The sequence below is a fragment of the Hemiscyllium ocellatum genome, chromosome 42 (assembly GCF_020745735.1).
Source record: "Hemiscyllium ocellatum isolate sHemOce1 chromosome 42, sHemOce1.pat.X.cur, whole genome shotgun sequence".
NCBI classification, from domain to species: Eukaryota; Metazoa; Chordata; class Chondrichthyes; order Orectolobiformes; family Hemiscylliidae; genus Hemiscyllium; species Hemiscyllium ocellatum.
Genome location: NC_083442.1, coordinates 30,435,550 through 30,455,685, shown reverse-complemented (window position 1 = coordinate 30,455,685; position 20,136 = coordinate 30,435,550). Strand labels below are relative to the sequence as shown.

Sequence of the window (20,136 nt, the reverse complement as noted above, 5' to 3'; positions counted from 1 at the left end):
GGCGCTTCCGGTTGTCAGTTCCAGCTGTCCGTTGCAGTGGTCGGTATATTGGGTCCAGGTCGATGTGCTTATTGATTTGAATCTGTGGATGAGTGCCATGCCTCTAGGAATTCCTTGGCTGTTCTCTGTTTGGCTTGTCCTATAATAGTAGTGTTGTCCCAGTCGAATTCATGTTGCTTGTCATCTGCATGTGTGGCTACTAAGGATAGCTGGTCGTGTCGTTTTGTGGCTAGTTGGTGTTCATGGATGCGGATCGTTAGCTGTCTTTCTGTTTATCCTATGTAGTGTTTTGTGCAGTCCTTGCATGGGATTTTGTACACTACATTGGTTTTGCTCATGCTGGGTATCGGGTCCTTCGTTCTGGTGAGTTGTTGTCTGAGAGTGGCTGTTGGTTTGTGTGCTGTTACGAGTCCGAGTGGCCGCAGTAGTCTGGCTGTCAGTGCGGAAATGCTCGGACAGTCAGACTACTGCAACCACTAGGACTCGTAACAGCACACAAACCAACAGCCACTCAGACAACAACTCACCAGAACGAAGGACCCGATACCCAGCATGAGCAAAACCAATGTAGTGTACAAAATCCCATGCAAGGACTGCACAAAACACTACATAGGATAAACAGGAAGACAGCTAACGATCCGCATCCATGAACACCAACTAGTCACGAAACGACACGACCAGCTATCCTTAGTAACCACACATGCAGATGACAAGCAACATGAATTCGACTGGGACAACACTACTATTATAGGACAAGCCAAACAGAGAACAGCCAGGGAATTCCTAGAGGCATGGCACTCATCCACAGATTCAATCAATAAGCGCATCGACCTGGACCCAATATACCGACCACTGAAACGGACAGCTGAAACTGACAACCAGAAGTGGCAGATTCAAACCACTACAAATGCAGAGGAAAGATCACAGAAGCGCTTCACAGGAGGCTCCCAAGTACAGAGGATGTCACCTAGACAAGGGACGAAATGTCTGCAACACAAATTCCCAGCTCGGCAAACAGAACCACAACTACTAAAACAGATTATCTGAGCATTACCACATTATTTACCACGTTCATAACATCAAAAAATTTTAACACAGCATGTGCAGTGTTTTGCTGCGATGTTGGATTGCAAGAAATAAGTTTCTTGCTTCCAGTTGTGACGTTTTCTGGAAGGTGCCAATGCGGGTATCAGATCAGATGGGGTTGTAAGACCCTTCCATTATTGACCAGCCTAGTGGCACACTGTCTGGGTTCATTTTTCAAAATTGGCAATTTGACTATTGGGCAATGTTTTATAAAAAATGAATTTTGCCCCAATGTGAATCACTGCCTTCGAGAGAGCTTATGAGTGTCCGTAGGCAAGGAAGGTAAATCAAGGATTCTTTTTGAATTTATGATTTCATTCTGGATTAGGATTGCAAACAGGGTTTTGTTTTAAACTGAATTGTTTTTATTAATAGACAAAAAGACGTTTTCTCTCAAACGTAATCTCCACTGTTGCGGTCAACACCGGAGACAGCATTGGCGGGTTCCCCACCCCCAAATCGGAATATCAGACAGCCGCACAAAAAAAACACGAGCGCATGGAAAACTCTCCCCTACTGAGGTAAAAGGGGGAATTGGTGCAATGCAACGGAATTGGTCAAACTCTTGGTCGCACTCCAATTATTATAAATTTTAAATATAAGTACGACTTGAAGACACGATTTTACTTCAGTCTGTTGAACTGTTTTTTAACCGAATAAGCAGTGCAGTAGAAAAGATGTGTAGGTCAGGTGAATTGACCGTGCTAAATTGTCCGCAGTAGTTAGGTGCATTAGTCGGGGTGGGGGGGGGTTACTCTTCAGAGGGTCAGTATGAACTTGTTGGGCCAAAGGACCTGTTTCCACACTGTAGGGAATCTAATCTAAAGTACCAAGCCACGGATTCATTGCCGCCTTGTTCAGGTGCAAGACCAGGAGGGGCGGGGCTCTGACCACGTGATCAAAGACACGTGGGGGACGTCAGTGTTTCCCCCACCCCCTCAGCAGCAGCGCTATGAATCAGTGAACTCTTCCCAGGGAAGTAGTGACCATAATATGATTAAATTCTATTTTCAGTTTGAGGAGTGAAAAGTGACTAGTATCTGCAACTTAGTTAAGACAGTTATGAGGGTTTGAGAGTTGGGCTAGCTAAGGTGAAGGGGCAATAAACCGGAGAGGAATCCATTAGCAGCAATCATGGGAGAGAAATTGTGAATTGGAAAATCGTATGAATGCTTAACCTTGCAGTCACATTTGCCTGTATCTTGTACAATGGCCTGATGGCTCGTATGTTAGTGAAGCCTGCCATAGTGTTTACAAGTAAGATATAGGTCAGGAAAAGTAGGGAGAAAGGAACTCAGTGAGTTTTGAGAAGATTTGTAGCTCAGGTTGAGGTTCCAGATTTAGGTTTGTTCGCTGAGCTGGAGAGTTCGTTTTCGGACGTTTCGTCACTGTGCTGGGTGGTGTCGTCGATGGGCTTCTGGATGAAGTGCTGGTGGCATGGCCTACTTCCTGTTTGTGTGTTTGGGTTTCCTTGGGTTGGTGACATCCTTTCCTGTTCTTTTTTCTCTGGGGGTGTTGGATCGGATCCGGTTCGGTGTCTTTGTTGGTGGAGTTCCAGTTGGAATGCCATTCTTCTAAGCATTCCGGCTGGAACTCTATCTGTGGAGGCGTTGGCTTGGATCCCATTTGCCACCCCCTGGGAGAAGAACAAGAAATGACATCACCAGAGGAAGTGACATCACCGGCCCAGGGAGGCCCAGACACACGGGTAGGGGGCTGACCATGCTGCCAGTGCTTCATCTGGAGGCTCGCTGATGATATTGCCTGGTGTGGTGGCGAGGTGTCTGGGGGCGAACCTTCCGGCTCAGCGAGCAAACCTACATTCAGAAAGGTACTCAAGAAAATTACTATCACTGGAGGAAGAGGTAACAGAAGGATTGATGAGAGCAGAGTGGTGGACATGATCTATATGGATTTAGTATGGCGTTCAACAAGGTCGCCCATGGGAGACTGGTTAGCAAGTTTAGATCTTATGGGATACAGGGTGGACTAGACATTTGGCTATAGAATAGACTTGAAGGGAGAAAACAGAGTTTGGTGGTAGAGGGTTGCTTTTCAGACTAGAGACTTGGGGCCAGTGGAGTGCCACAAGGATCGGTGGGCTCGGTCCACTCTTTTCATCATTTATATAATTTGGATGTGAACGTAGGAGGTATGGTTAGTAAGTTTGCAGATGACACCAAAATTGGAGGTGTAGTGGACAGCAAAGAAGGTTCCCTCAGATTATAATGGGATCTTAATCAGATGGGCCAATGGGTTGAGGAGTGGCAGATGGAGTTTAATTTAGATAAATGTGAGGTGCTGCATTTTGAAGAGCAAACCTTAGCAGGGCTTTTATACTTAATGGCAAGGTCCAAGGGACTGTTGCTGAACAAAGAGACCTTGGAGTGCAGCTTCATAGCTCCTGAAAGGAAGGTTCACAGGTAGATAGGATAGTGAAGAAGGCGTTTGGTATGCTTTCCTTTATTGGTAAGAGCATTGAGTTGGGAGGTCATGTTGCAGTTGTACAGGATGTCAGTTAGTTCGCTTTTGGAATATTGCATGCAATGCTCTCCTTCCTATTGGAAAGATGTTGTGAAACTTGAAAGGGTTCAGAAAAGATTTACAAGGATGCTGCCAGGGTTGGAGGGTTTGAACTATAGGGAGAGGCTGAATAGCCTTTGGCAGTTTTCCCTGTGGTGTCTGAGTGTGAGGAGTGACCTCATAGAGGTTTACCAATATATGAGGGGCATGGTTAGGGTAAATAGCCAACGTCTTTTCCCTGTGGTGAGGGAGCCCAGAACTAAAGGGCATAGGTTTAGGGTGAGAGGGAAAACATATAAAAGGGACCTAAGAGTCAACATTTTCACACTGAGGGTGGTGCATGTATGGAATGAGCTGCCAGAGGAAGTGGTGGAGGCTGGTACAATTGAGACATTTAAAAGGCATCTGGATGAGTATATGAATAGGAAGGGTTTGGAGGGATATGGGTCAAGGGCTGGCAAATAGTACCAAATTAAGTTCGGATATCTGGTCGGCATGGACGAGTCGGACTGAAGGGTCTAGAACATAGAAAAATACAGCGCAGTACAGGCCCTTTGGCCCTCGATGTTGTGCTGACCCAAGCCCACTTAACCTACACTAGCCCACTATCCTCCATATGTCTATCCAATACCCGTTTAAATGCCCATAAAGAGGGAGAGTCCACCACTGCTACTGGCAGGGCATTCCATGAACTCACGACTTGCTGAGTAAAGAATCTACCCCTAACATCTGTCCTATACCTACCTCCACTTTATTTAAAGCTATGCCCCCTCGTAATAGCTGACTCCATACGTGGAAAAAGGTTCTCATTGTCAACCCTATTTAAACTCCTAATCATCTTGTACACCTCTATCAAGTCACTCCTAAACCTTCTTTTCTCCAAAGAAAACAGCCCCAAGTGCCTCAGCCTTTCCTCATACGATCTTCCGACCATACCAGGCAACATCCTGGTAAACCTCCTCTGCACCTGTTCCTGTGCCTCCACATCCTTCCTATAGTATGGCAACCAAAACTGCACACAGTATTCCAGATGCGGCCGCACCAGAGTCTTATACAACTGCAACATGACCTCAGGACTCCGGAACTCAGTTCCTCTACCAATAAAAGCCAGTACGCCATATGCCTTCTTCACAGCACTATTTACCTGGGTGGCAACTTTCAGAGATCTGTGTACATGGACACCAAGATCCCTCTGCTCATCCACACTACCAAGTATCCGACCATTAGCCCAGCACTCCATCTTCTTGTTACTCTGACCAAAGTGAATCACTTCACACTTAGCTACATTGAACTCCATTTGCCACCCATCTGCCCAGCTGTACAGTTTATCTATATCCCGCTGTAACCTGCCACTTCCTTCCTCACTGTCAACAACTCCACCGACTTTCGTATCATCTGCAAACTTGCTCGCCCAACCTTCTAACCCCACCTCCAGGTCATTTATAAAACAGCAATAGTCCCAAAACAGATCCTTGTGGAACACCGCTAGTAACTGCACTCCAAGATGAACCTTTACCATCAACTACTACCCTCTGTCTTCTTCCAGCCAGCCAATTCCTAATCCAAACCTCTAACGCACCCTCAATGCCATACCTCCGTATTTTTTGCAGTAGCCTACCATGGGGAACCTTATCAAACGCCTTACTAAAATCCATATACACCACATCTACCGCTTTACCCTCGTCCACCTCCTCAGTCACCTTCTCAAAGAATTCAATAAGGTTTGTGACGCACGACCTGCCCTTCACAAAACCATGCTGACTGTCCTTGATTACATTATTCCTATCCAGATGTTCATAAATCCTATCCCTTACAATTCTCTAAGACTTTGCCCACAACAGAATTGAGAATCACCTGCCTATAGTTACTAGGGTTATCCCTACTCCCCTTCTTGAACAAGGGAACCACATTTGCTATCCTCCAGTCTTCTGACACTATTCCTGTAGACAACGAGGACATAAAAATCAAGGCCAATGACTCTGCAATCTCCTCCCTTGCCTCCCAGAGAATCCTAGGATAAATGCTATCAGGCCCAGGGGACATATCTATTTTCACCCTATCTGTTTCCATGCATCTCTATAACTCTATGATCTTCACTGGTACATTAATGACCTTCCTTCAATCACAAGGTTGACCACGTTGCAATAAATCACCCATACGCCATCAGTAACATTTTCAAACCCAGGGCCTCACCATCCAGAAGGTCAAGGGCAGCAGACGTGGAAATGTATCAGTGTTCTTTTACTGTGGCAAGATACAGATCTTGTAACTCCATCTCCAACAGCAGTGTGTGTACCCATGCAATGTCTACTCCATGTACCCCATTCTCCAGGGCTATTAGGCACAGGCAGTAAATGATGTCCAGATACCACAACCATGTGAGGGGAAAACAGATTATGGGTTTTTACATGCCACATGACCTCTGTAGGGGAAGGCAGGAGAGGAGAAATGAACTGACCCAGCTGCTGGGAGATGGACAATTCATGCAGCCTGTCTCTTATTGTGGCTGTGCTACTTATTTATTTCACCATTGAAGACAGTCTCCTCAGCTGTCGAGGCCCTAAGCTCTGAAATTGCCTTTTGCTGCTCCTTCAAACCTATCCCTTCAATAAAGCTTTGGGTCATTTTGTTTCGTATTGCTTTATCTGGCCCGAGGTGATTTTATTTTGTCCGATATCACTCCCACAAAGTGTCTGATTTAAAAAGGATTGTCTGGAAATGCCCATCACGTTTCGTCAGCATTTGTGGGGAAAGAAACAGATAACATTTCAGGGGCTGACATCCTTTCAAAATCAATTTACTTTTTCTGAAAAGGGAAATGCCGTTTGGAGCTTTTTGTACTGATCAGGATAGAATTGCTAGAATACCAAATCTCAAAGGATTATGTTGATTTTGTGGCAGGTCTTAGCCCTTGTGTTCTGCTTTTCTTTGTTTTTTCCCATGTGTCTTCACTTTTTTTGGTGTTGGACTGAGTCCCCTATGAGATAATGCACTTTTCCAGATAAACAGTTTCTCTGTGGGTGGAGTATACCTCAGTAAAGACTGAACATCTGTGTGTGTGCTGGGAGGTGAGCATTTGCTGCATCCTGGATTGGACCCTGCCTGTTGGAGTGGACCATCCCTGAGAGTTAGCTGCACCTTTTACAATGAACTGTATCCCTGTAAGTGGGTCTGGTTCTCTGTGGATGGACCAGGCCTCTATGGAGACCGAACACCTGTGTGTGTGCTGTGGAGTGTGCATTTGCTGCCTTCAGGAGTGGACTCTGCACCCTGGAGTGGACTCTGCACCTGGCCGTGGGCTCTGCCCTTGGTTGTGGGCTCTTTTTCTGGCAATGGATTCTGCATACTGGAGTGGACTCCATTCCTGACAATGCACTTTGCACACTAGAGTGGACTGTGTTCTTGGGAATGGACTCTGCATTCTGAAGAAAACTGTTTTGGTAATGGATTCTGTGTACCAGAAGTGATTCTGTTTGTTGATAATTAACTCTGTCATGTTGCTTGTTGGGTTTATCACCCGCACTGTCTTGTGTGTCATCCCAAAAAGCTGTCCCAAGAGCCTGAGGGTGGATAGGCCGTCCTGAGAACCAGAAGGTGGGTAAGCTGTCCCGAGAGTCGGAATGTGGGTAGGCCATCCTGACGCCGATCACCCCAAGAGCCAGAAGGTGGGTGTGCCATTCTGAGCGCTGTGTCCCGAGAAGGGGTAATCGGGATGGCTGACGTAGAGGTGGCCAGAAGGTGTGTTGGAGCAGCCAAGAGCCAGAATGTGCGTAGGGGCAGGCCAGGATCCAGAAGGCCTGCGGGCTGCCCTGTGCGCCTTCATCTCAGAAAAGGGGAATGAGTTGGTTGAGACACAGCTTGGACGTCTGTCAGGGCAGTCCACAGGCTGGATGGCATATCCAGGTGGGCGAGAGTCAGATGGTTTGTAGGGGCAGACTGAGAACTGGAGGGCGTATGCTGTCCTCAGCGCTGCCACTCCAGGAAGATATCAAGGCGGATGGTCCTGGAGGTGGCTGGCAGGTGTGTCAGGGCAGACCGAGAGCTGGAAGGGGCAATGGGGCGGGCTGCCTTTGAGTAGCTGGAAGGGGAGAGGAGTGGGTGGTTTGCTGGGTTGCCAGGGGTGTATGTGTTATATGCACTCTTTTATTGTTCGGTTAATCGGACTGTTTCCTTTTTGATCTGATCAGGTGGGATTTGAGGTTTGTCCTCTTTCCCCTGTGAACTGGTTGTACGGTGGGGTTTGGGGGTCTGGCTTTACTGCCCCTTTCCTCTGTAAATTGCTGGGTTTTTTTTTGTAAACTGCTGTTCATTGTTAACTGCTTGGATGTAACTTGTACTGTTTAATAAAATGCTTTAAAAAATAAAAAAAAAGACAAAAAGACAAGCTCAGAAAATGATAGATTTTAATTTGGCCTGTTATGTCTTTTGAATTACTTCTCATAACCAAGACGTTGTATCACACTTTAATGTTTTTAGCAAAGGCAATGATTATAGTAAGCATGCAATAAATCACTTTCTTCAATCATCGCATGGCCTACAGTCATTGGGTTTTAATGCGAAAACTGATGTCTTCAATTTTTATTTGATTTAAGTCATCCTTTGTTACTCTCTGTGCTGTCCTGCACAATGTACATGTGTCCATCATCAAGGGTTTTAATATTTTTTTAAAAATCGTTTTACACCTACCTTTGTAACAGTAACTTGTATTTATACAAGGCCTTTGAAGTAATACAGCAAAATGTACCAACTGATTCATAGGAGCTCTTCAGCAAAATTTGTCGCCAACCTTACAGAATTAGTATAATGAGTATGGTCAAAGAGGTAAGTTTCGAGAAGTGTCTTAAGGAAGAAAGCTGGAGATGTTTAGGAAGGCACTTGCAGAGTTCAGGGCTTTGACAGCTTTAGGCTAGAGGATTTGGGGATGCTCGAGGACAGAATTGGAAGAGCACAGAAGTTGGAAAATTGTGAACTGGAGGAGGTTATGAAGAGTCAGGAAAAATGAATTCCTAGATTAATTTGAAAACAAGGTTGAGAATTTTTGAATTGAGGCATTGCTCAACCAGGAACCAGAATAAATCCATGAATGTGAGAGCAGTGGGTGAATAGTACTTGGTTCTGTGAGGAGTATGTTAGTTGGCTAGAAGTGTGGAGAAGATGGATTTTGAGATACCAGCTAAGGGTGCATTGGAATAGTTGGTCTAGACAAAGTCAGACTAATAAAGACACAGGAGAGAGTTTGAGCAGCAGATAATTTGATGCAGGCCCAAGATGGGCAATATTACAAAGATGGAAATAGGCAGTTTTAAAGCATGTGACTCTAACACGTTTCCAGTTAAAAAAAATTTAGATACTAGAAATATCTTTATTTGCTTATTCCTAAGTTCTTACATGTGTGCATCTTCTATAGATTATTTACTTATTGCAAGAAATGTGAGGCAATATACTTCACAATTAGAAAGCTACTGCATTGGTAAACATCTACATCCAGTTTTATAACTAATTGCTGGAGTAAAAGTTTCAAAAGGGGAAGCAATGGCCTAGTGGTATTATCACTGGACTGTTAATCCAGAGACCCAGGTAATGTTCCGAGAATCCAGATTCGAATCCGACAATGACAAAAGGTGGAATTTGAATTCAATAAATATCTGGAATTAAGAATCTAATGATTACTGTTGGAAAAAATCCATTGCCAATTGTCAGAAAACCCATCTGGTTCACTAGCGTCCTTTAAGGAAGGAAACTGCCATCCTTACCTGGTTGGCTACATGTGATTCCAGACCCACGACAAAGTGGTTGACTCTCAACTGCCCTCTGGGCAATTAGGGACGGGCAATAAATGCTGCCTAGCCAATGATGCCCTGATCCTGTTCAAGAGTAAAGGAAGACAAAAAAAGGTAAAATTAGCTAACCCTAATAAAATGGCATCTTTGATGGTATCGTATGATACCATAGTTGTATGGAGCGTTTTAGCAATTTCGAGGGGCTGGTCCAAATACTGCATCAAATACTTTACCAGTTTGTCTGCTGTAAACCATAACTTTACTCCTAGAATTTAGTGGCTGAAGTATTTTGCACTGCTGGAATAAACTGAAAATAGGGTTGAGAATGTTGCTGATCATTGGACACAACTAAGGAGGAAGAAATCTACTTCTGTGACATGGTTCTGCATAGTACTCATCGCAAACACTTCTTGAATGTTTGAATTACATTTCACTGTTACACTTTGACCATTTCTCTGTTGTCATTAGACAATATGCTATCTGAATATCCAACAAATTATAACACCTTTAATATAAAGAAATGCTCCAAGACACTTCACAGGAGAATTATACAACACCATACGGCATCAAGTCACTAAGGAGATTATTGAAAGCTTGGTCAAAGAGGTAGATTTTAAGAAGAAAACAAGGCAAAGAAGTTAAAAGGCATAATCCAAGGAATTCCAGAAATTGGAGACTAGGTAACTGAAGGAATGTTACGATACTGGGTAAAATCTCTGGGTAAAACCAGCAACACAGATAAGATTTGTTGCATGTAGATATCTCTGAAAATTTGAGAGTCCAAGAACTATTTAAAGTACAAATTAACAACTTTAGTTCTTAAAGTATAACAGAGAATAATTAACTCTCAATTATTTACAGCTCCTCTCTAACCTATCTTTTACCTTCCCTTCTATAATACTACTCTGATAAAACTCCCGATTATGATTTTCAAAACAAAACTTCTTATCTCAAAACCAAGCAGCTTCCAGTTTTCAATGTATTCCTATCGTCTTTCCTTTTTGGTGATTCTGCTTCACAGGTTACTGATCAATAACAGTACCTTTTAAGAGAGCTATTTTTCTGACAGTCTTTACATGCTGGTAGCTTGGCAGTTCTCCTCCCAACTGTTCAATTTTCCCTGGTTTTAGACCCATCCCCCCCCCCAGAAAAACACAGGCTTTTAAGATTGTCAATATACTAAATTCAAACTTGATTGGACTTTGGTTTTTTTTGGGGTGTAATTTAAACTGATTGGCCAAATTCAAATTGTTTTTGTCTCGTGGCAACTCAGCCAGTCCTATCTGTTCTGAATCAAATGTTACATCATAAATTGTTCAGCACTTGGTGTGCTTGCCAAGTCCTTCGCTCTCTCAAAGATACAGTACACTTCTACACTTGCCCAACAGGAACATCTGCCAATTATGGACCAATTATAATTGGGGTGCATGTACATTTATAAACAGCATTAAAATGATCAAAAGTCAATAGGATTAGCTGGGAAGGGTTGGTTTGTAGCTGGATGTATTGTTAGTCTTGCAGGGGCCATTTATGAAATATCATGAAATAGTACGCGCTGTGAAATTGATCTGAATATTTTTACCATGTAATAGAAAGAGTGACATAAATCCTGAAACAACTGGCATTTTGTGTTTTTGAAGAAAGGGCATCGTTGAGCATTTCACAAGTGAGGGGGTGCCCCAATAGGTGTTTATACTGACAGTGCAGTCAGAAACAGGCCTTGAAGGAAGGGAGAGACATGACCAGAAGAAACAATCTCTTTATTTTTGAAAGCTATGCTGTTTTATCCTGGTCACTTTCGATTAGTATAATAAACAACAATTAAAGTTTTAATGAATGTCTTGTGTTCATTATGTGCAGGGGCAAAGAGTATGAAAGCTCACTGGAAGCCAAAGTTCAGATTCCAGATTCGCCCTTCAAAGCCAAGTAAGTATTTTATAAACAGATATTAACAATTGTGAGTAGTGATTGCATCATATCCAGACCGTACATTTAAAAGCAGCCATTGTTTAATGCTAAGATTTTCTGCCTTCGGGAGTTAGGAGCTGTAATAAAAACAGATAATGCTGGAAATACATCATAAATCTATCTTCAAAGAAAAAAAATGTTTCCTCAGAAAAAAGATCGGTAAGTACCTTTGTTACAGTTCTAAAAACAAGTATGAAGAGGTGAAGATCATAAGTTGAACAATCCGAAATGTTGCAGTGGATTTAATGGGCTGTAGAAATAATTGGGAAGAGTTGAAACAACAAAGGAAAGGAGAGCATAAAAAGACACAAATTAAATTACAATTTAAAAAAAGTCAAGGGTTGACGTTGATATCTGCTATATGGTTGATGGATACCTGCCTTATGTCCTTATTACTAAGAATTTTTCAAAGTGTCGAAGATTATAGAAAATAGCTTGTGCTTCTGTTTCTCCCACACTTAAGTGCTCTGTACGCAGCTGAAATAGAACAAAGCAATAGTACTAATTAGTTTGGCATTTATTGCTAAGAAACATTTCTTAAAAGTGTATGGTGTTACCGACTGTAGATATAAGCCAAAGAAAGCAAGAGTCTCAAGTTGATCTAAACTCAAATAAAATGAAGTTGATTTCTGCTGGGTTATTAACATTTTCTTCCCGGGAAAGGATGACTTAAATCAGTTTGGCCCTCCTGCTTCTGATTAATATGAAGTTATCCCTGCTTTAATACTGTTTGGCAGTCCTTAGCTGAGGATGATATTGCATTCAGCTGAGAGGCGGCCCATGCCAATTAGGAATATTCATTGTTGCCTCATGGAGCCATTTGAGGGAGTGCCTGTGCAGCCAAAACGTGCATGAGTAAGTGTCTTTGCTGAGCTGAGGAGAAAAGGAGTGTATGCAAAATTATGATTTTAAGAGAAATCTTGACTTCTGTTTTCTTTAACTCAAAAAAGACCTCTTAAAAATTATGATTAATCTTGCATCTTTGCTGAAAAAGATGTAATTCCTGCCAATGAGTTCTATATGCTTTTCAAGAGGAACTAGGTTGGAAGTCTAGTAGTGTGAGCTGGTTTAATGAACATCAGAAAGATCATAAATATATTATCAATACACTGCATTTTGATTTCACTGCTAGTGTGCATGTTCAGGAGTGTCAGCAAGCACAACTGCAGATGTTTCGTAACATCATTTGATTGGTCCAGTGAATGGAGCTCCAATTGGATATCGAAGATATGATTAGTAAGTTTGCAGATAACACCAAAATAGGTGGTGGAGTGGACACTGAAGACAGTTATCTCTGTGTGCAATGGGATCTTGATCAGATGGGACAAAGGGGAGGGGAGTGGCAGATGGAATTTAATTTAGATGAAAGTGAGGTGTTGCATTTTGGTAAGGCAAACCAGTAAATGGTAGGGCCATGCGGAGCATTGCAGAACAGAGACCAAGGGGTGCAGATGCATAGTTCCTTGAAAGTGGATTTGCAGGTAGGGATTGATTGATTCTGATTTATTGTCACGTGTATCTAAGTGCAGTGAAAAACTTTGTTTGTGAGCATTACAGGCAGATCATAGTAAGCAATGTCATACAGATGAAAAAAACTTGGAGGCATACAGATTACATCGCACAGAGCGTGCACTAGGCTACATCAGCAGTATTTGAAGTTAGAGAGTCCATTCATCAGTCAAATAATGGCTGGGAGGAAGCTGTTTTTGAACCTGCTGGTGGATGAGTTCAAGCTTGTGTATCTGCTGCCTGATGGAAGAGGTTATAGGAGACCATTTACAGGTACAATGGATCTTTGATTATGTTGGCAACCTTTCTGCAGCAACGAGGCATTAAATGGGGTCCATGGATGGGAGGTTGGCCTCTGTGATGGTCTGGGCTGTGCACATAACCTTCTGTAGTTCCTTACAGTCCTGGGAAGAGCAGTTGCCATATCAGGCTGTTATACACTTGGACAGTATGCTTTCAGCAGTGCATCTATAAGAGTTGATGAGGGTCCTTATGAACATGCTAAATGTCCTGAGCCACCTGAGGAAGAAGAAGTATTGTTGTGCCTTCTTGACTGTCACATCTACGTGGGAAGTCCAGGATAGGTTGTTGGTTATCATCACTCTTAGGAACTTGATGCTGTCCAACCTATTAACCTCAGCTCCATTGATGTAGATGGGGGTGTGTTCTCCTCCTTTCTTTCAGAAGTCATAGAGATGTACAGCATGGAAACAGACCCTTCAGTCCAACTTCTCCATGCCAACCAGATATCCCAACCCAACCTAGTCACACCTGCCAGCACCTGGCCCCTATCCGTCTAAACCCTTCCCATTCATATACCCATCCAACTGCCTTTTAAATGTTGCAATCATACTAGCCTCCACCACTTCCTCTGGCAGCTAATTCCATAGATGCACCACCCTCTGTGTGAAAAAGTTGTCCCATAGGTCTCTTTTATATCTTTCCCCTCACCCCAAACCTATGCCCTCTAGTTCTGGACTCCCCCACCCCAGCGAAAAGACTTTGCCTGTTTACCCTATCTATGCCCCTCATAATTGTGTAAACCACTATAAAGTCACCCTTCATCCTCCTACGCTCCAGGGAAAACAGTCCCAGCCTGGTCAGCCTCTCCCTATCGCTCAAATCCTTCAACCCTGGCAACATCTTTAAATCTTTTCTGAACCCTTTCAAGTTTCACAACATCTTTCTGATAGGAAGGAGACCAGAATTGCACGTAATATTCCAACTGTGGCCTAACCAATATCCTGTACAGCCACAACATGACCTCCCAGCTCCTGTACTCAATACTCTGACCAATAAAGGAAAGCATACCAAATGCCTTCTTCACTATCCTATCTAGCTACAACTCCACTTTCAAGGAGCTATGAACCTGCACTCCAAGGTCTCTTTGTTCAGCAACACTCCCTAGGACCTTACCATTAAGTGTATATGTCCTGCTAAGATTTGCTTTCCCAAAATGCAGCACCTCGCATTTATCTGAATTAAACTCCATCTGCCACTTCTCAACCCATTGGCCCATCTGATCAAGATCCTGTTGTAATCTGAAGTAACTCTTTTCACTGTCCACTACACCTCCAATTTTGGTGTCATCTGCAAACTTACTAACTGTACCTCTTATGCTCGCAGCCAATTCATTGATGTAAATTACAAAAAATAGAGGACCCAGCACCGATCCTTGTGGTACTCCACTGGTCACAGGCCTCCAGTCTGAAAAACAACCCTCCACCATCACCCTCTGTCTTCTACTTTGAGCCAGTTCTATATCCAAATGGCTAGTTCTCCCTGTATTCTGTGAGATCTAACCTTGCTAATCAGTCAACGATTACTTCTTTAGTTTTGCCATGAACCAATTTTTGATCTTCCCAGGGCTTTGTCAATGCCAAAAGAAACAATATTGGCAGTAACTCAGAGCGGCATGATCATGGGGAAAGTACAGATGAGGAAGGATTTCATCCCAACTTGGAACTGCATTGAAAAAGAATCCAGATTAAGAGAATCTGGCTGCATTTATAAATGTTTGAAACTGTATGCCTTCAGTGTCTTTACTAGAAGTCTAATCTATATGCTGAACTGACATATCTACCTTTCTGTTGCTTTCCATAAGATCAGGAATCATTAGGGTAAGACCTTGTTTTACCATTTATGGCACACTGTGTGAACACAAGATTTGCACCATTGGCATTAGTGCGTATTCAAAAAATTTATGAAGTGTTCATATATTCAGCCCCAAGTGCAATGCACAGAATCCTTTTAAAAAAAATTCATTGAAAGTGATTTCAAATGCACAGATACTTTTCTGTGTTAACCAGAAAACGAATAAACTTCACTTTTGTTAGGTGGGTGTGGTGGAGGTCTGAATGTTTTTTTTTTCATTCTTTTAGTTTGCCACCACATGCAGCAGATAGTTAATCAGAGATCACAAGCCACCCTTGGGGCTTGAAATTCAAATGGATAAATCAGTCTTCTTTTGTCTCACAGTCTTATAAATGCTTCAAGCACATTCTCATTCTCATTCTCCACTACAGCTTCCTTTCTGGCACACTCTGCTATGGAAGTCGAAGAATTCCTACCAGCTATGTGAATGTGCGTGCCAGCTAGCCAGTGGTGCAGCAAGATTCCTAACCACTCACAGGTCACTGACCCATTGGCTAATTCAACCAGCTTTTCATATGTCCCATTATGTGATCACCGGACAACTTCTGAAGTGAAATAATTGTTGTTCCTTACATTTGACTCCAAAATGGTTTCTCTTTTGAATCCATTAATCATTTGAAATACAACGGTTGGATCATTCATCAGCCTTCTCAGCACATGGGAATACAAGGCAAACTTCTATATTTATCATAATCTGTACTTCGTAATTTAACCCACTAAACCATGGTTTGAATCTGGTGAACGTATGCAGTACATCTCCAAAATATGTATCCTGAATGTTGTTATGCAAAATTGTTTGCAAAAGTTCACATGGGGCCTGAACAAAACTTTGTGCAAGTAAAACACTTCCTGACTTTCGAATTTCGAACCCCTTGAAGGAAATGACAAGATTCTATTTGACATTCTGCTTACTTTTTGTAATTTTCACCAATGTTTAGTCATCGGTGTACATGGACACCAAATTTCCTTTGCTTCTTCACAGCTCCTAGTCTCCCAAAACTGAGAAAATATTCTAATTTGTGTTTCTCAGATCCAAAATCTTTCACCTCCATACATTTAACTCCATTTAGTATAGTTTTACTGCTTGCTGAATCTATGTCCTTTTGTAACTTCCACCTGTGAATCCACATGACTCATTCCTCCCAAATTACTGTCATCTGCATGTCTGCAGTTAAAGCACGCTATTCCGTTATTGAAATCATTAGGCTTATGTGGTGAAAACCTGAGACATACTTGTTATTTGAGCTCTTTGACCTAGTCTCTATCCCCTACTTCCAAAGCTTTAAGATTATACCCCATTATGTCTCTTCTTGCCTTTGCTGATAGCTCTTGTTTATCTAAACCTTATGAAATCAACTTTCGAAATCCACATAGACCACATCTGTAGTCTCCTACACCAATAGAATCTCATACTTATTATGTTAGTGACCTCCTCAAAAATATTCAACTAGTGGGACATGACCACCCTTTCACCAGTTCATACTCACTCTCTTTGATTACTTCAGTGCTCAGTCTTTGGTATTGCTTCCAGCACCTTAAGCACAGTTGATCTTTAAATCTTAGCATTGGTTTGATTCTTCAGCAAGTGGTAGACCCTGAGTTCATTCTAAATCAAAACCTGCAATTTCAATAGCAATATATGTTATGCTGGTTTGGCAAGCCTGTAAAATAAAAATCTGTTGTTCTAAGAATAGTCTGAGACATCTGTGAAAGAAACTATCTGCTGTAGGAAAGATATTGTTATATTCGAAAGGGTTCAGAAAAAAATCACAAGGATGTTACTGGGATTGGAAGGTTTTATCCCTGGAATGTCAAAGGCTGGAGGGTGACTGTATAGAGGCTTATAAAATCATGAAGGACGTGGATTGTGTGAATAGCCAAGGTCTTTTTCACAGGATAGGGGACTCCAAAACTAGAGGGTGTAGGTTTAAGGTGTGGAGGAGCCACTGTTGGACTGGGCTGGGCAAAGTTTAAAAATCACACAACACCAGGTTATAGTGCAATAGGTTTATTTGGAAGCACTAGCTTTCGGAGCACTGCTCTTTCATCAGCTTCAGCTACATGATGAAGGAGGAGTGCTCTGAAAGCTAGTGCTTTCAAATAAACCTATTGGACTATAACCTGGTGTTGTGATTTTTAATTAGGTTCAAGATGAAAGGGGAAAGATTTAAAGGGGACCTGAGGGGCAACTCAGGTAGAGGGTGGTGCCTATATGGAATGGGTTGTCAGAGGAGTTTATGGAGGTGGGCATCTGGATGGGTACATGAATAAGAAGCGTTTAGAAGGGCCAAATGCTTACAAATGGGACTAGGGCAGATTGGAATGTCCGGTCAGGACAGTCGAGTAGAACTGAAGGGTCTGTTTCTATGCTGTATAACTCTATGACTCTATAAAAAAGAACCACTGTGTTTTTAATCCTGGTGCATCTGATATTCTTTTTCCTGTTGCAGGCATAGTGTTAGCTGTCTATTTAAGTAAAAGAAGTTACATTAAAGCCTGAGGGGGAAGATCATAATTATTATCATTTGCACGAGAGTACAAAGAGATCTTTCTGTTCGTTGCTTCTCAAAATATGCTCTCTCAAAAGTTAATATGCAACTCTCTCAGGTGATATCATAATTCAACTCAAATTATAAATTGAGGTTTTAATTATTGTGTAACTTGCGTGTTAATTGATCACATTGTAACCACTACAACTTCAATGTTGATGTCTTAATGCCAATAGACTATTTTGCCATTATTTTGATCAAACAAAATACAGTAACGCCTCGACTTACGAACTTAATCCGTTCTGAATCCCAGTTCGCGAACTAAAATGTTCGTGAACTGAATCAGTTTTTCCCATTGTTCGGATAGCGTAAGAATGCTTGGACGTAGCAGCGAACGCTGTTCACAGCGCACGCGCCAAAGACGAACTCAATGAGATCACGCGGGGCTCGAGAGCTTTTGAGTTCAACAAGCGCGTAGTAAAGCAGAACAATGAAACCACGTGGTCACACACGGGCTTTTTGCGTTCGGACCTTCGTTCATACCTTGAATTTCGTACGTATGTTGAAGCAAAATTTTACGTACAATCCTGTTCGTAAACCAATTTGTTTGTGAACGGGGTCGTTTGTATGTCGAGGCGCTACGGTAGAACTTTAAGGTGAACCATCTGCAATTTGTAGAATTGAAATTGAATTTTCTGAAGTGATAAAGCTTTCTTTTCATCCCCTGGTTCTCTCTGCTATTAAAAGGGAGACAGGTGAGCAAGTTTGTGGAATTCAAACAAAAGTCTTAAGTTTCTTGCAAAAAGGCAGTCTGGTAAGTGCCCAGTTATCTGTCTAGCTTGGGCCTTTCAATTCAACATTTATGAATGGTGGTGATCGTGAAAGCCTTGTTTCAGAACTTTGGGTGGTGAGATATTTTGAAACTAACAATCTCCCTGTGTAAAAACTGTGCCCAACTGGCTTTAGCACGCACTTGAAAACTAGCTGAAAGCGCATCATCCACTGTAAATTTTGTAGAAGTTGTTAGATGAGCAAACAATGATTCAATTCATACACAGACCCACAAACTGTAATGTATGAATGTATGATAAAACCCAATTTTTTTGTTGTTGTGTGTGTTGTCCCAGGCTGGTCCAATGTTGTTACATTCAATTCTGCCAAGGATCAAACGTTTCAAGGTTTTCAATACATCTCACAAAATAATTGAAGCGCCACTGAACAGAGATAGTTGCAACAGGAGGTTGCAAACTTTGGACCATTGTTAAATGGAGTAAAGCAGACAGAAGAGGTTCATCTCAAAAATGTACCATTGGCGCAGGCTCTGGCCAGTGGGGGCTCATAGATGTCTGGGAACCAGTAGGTGCAACAAAGAGTTGGAGTTAGGGCTCAAAAATATCCCGAGAAGCTTCCCTAATCAGTCGGAGCTTGGAAGAAAATGCTGATTTCATTAATAGTTCAGTTTAGCTGTGAGTGAGGTGAAGGAAGTCCACGCGAAGCATGTCCTTTCTGCACCTGAGAAATATTGTAACTCAGAGAAACTTGGGGATTGTACCAACTTAGTTAAACTAATAATGTCAGTGGCTGGGTTCAGGAGTGTAAACCCAAGAAATTGAACTACCAGATGTGAATATACCTTGAGGTAGTCAATGACTTTGGCTTTTGAGAAAACCCAACGCTAGGTCTTTGAAGGTGAAAAACAAAAATTTTTTTTATTCATTCCAGGATATGTGCCCTTTTTGGCTGGGCTAGCATGTATTGCCCATCTCTGTTTACATTGAAGAAAATGAAGGTGTGCTGCCTTCTTGAACTGTTGCAGTCCTTGAAACTGAAGTACCTCCACGGTACTGTTAGGCAAGGAATTTCAGGATATCGACCCAACAACTGTGAAGGATCATGATGGCTTGTGGTTTGGAGGAGAACTTGCAAGTTATGGGATTACCATGCATCTGTTAACCTTGTCCTTCAAAGTGATAGATACATTTGGAAGGTCCTGTCTATGGAGCAAATTGTGAGATGCGACAGGCTACTTTGTAGATTTTCACCCCTGCCACTGTGTTTTTTTGATGAATATTGAAGATGGTAGATGAAACTATACATAAATGGGTCCTTGTCTGACTGGCAAGATATAATGAACAGAGTTTTACAGGTGCCTCAACTTATTTTTACAATTTACATCAATTACATCGATGAGGAAGTAGATTGGCTTGTATATTGGGAAGAAAAAAGGAGTCTGAGATATGAATAGGTTGGGTGAGTGTAAAAGATTGATACCTGGAAAGAACAGGTTTTCCTATGAAGATAGGTTGGACAAGCTGCGCTTCTTTCCATTGGAGTTTAAAACTGTAAAGGGTCTCTTGATTGAAGTGTGTAAGATCCTGAAAAGTCTTGACCCAATGTAACACGGAAAGAATGTTTCCTCTTGTGGATGAGTCCAGAACTAGACGTAAACACAGAAAATACTGGAGAAACTCATCAGGTCTGGTGCATCTGTGGAGAGAGAAAAACAATTAACACTTAGAGGCTATTGTGTCTCTTCTTCAGAACTGAAGAGCAGTTCTGAAACAGCAGAGCAGGTTTGTGGGCCCAAACAGCCATGTTCCTACGAACTGGAGAGTATACTTTACCAA

At 42.2% G+C, this 20,136-nt stretch overlaps 1 protein-coding gene across 2 annotated transcripts in view; it reads left to right on the top strand.

The window, feature by feature from the left end:
• The window catches only part of scaper (S-phase cyclin A-associated protein in the ER), a 324,173-nt gene that overhangs the window by 144,896 nt on the left and 159,141 nt on the right, over positions 1-20,136 (top strand). For both annotated transcript variants that reach the window (XM_060853762.1, XM_060853761.1), the window contains exon 21: positions 11,250-11,315. In XM_060853762.1, the coding sequence (XP_060709745.1) occupies positions 11,250-11,315 (66 nt within the window). The remainder of the gene's footprint in view (positions 1-11,249; positions 11,316-20,136) is intronic.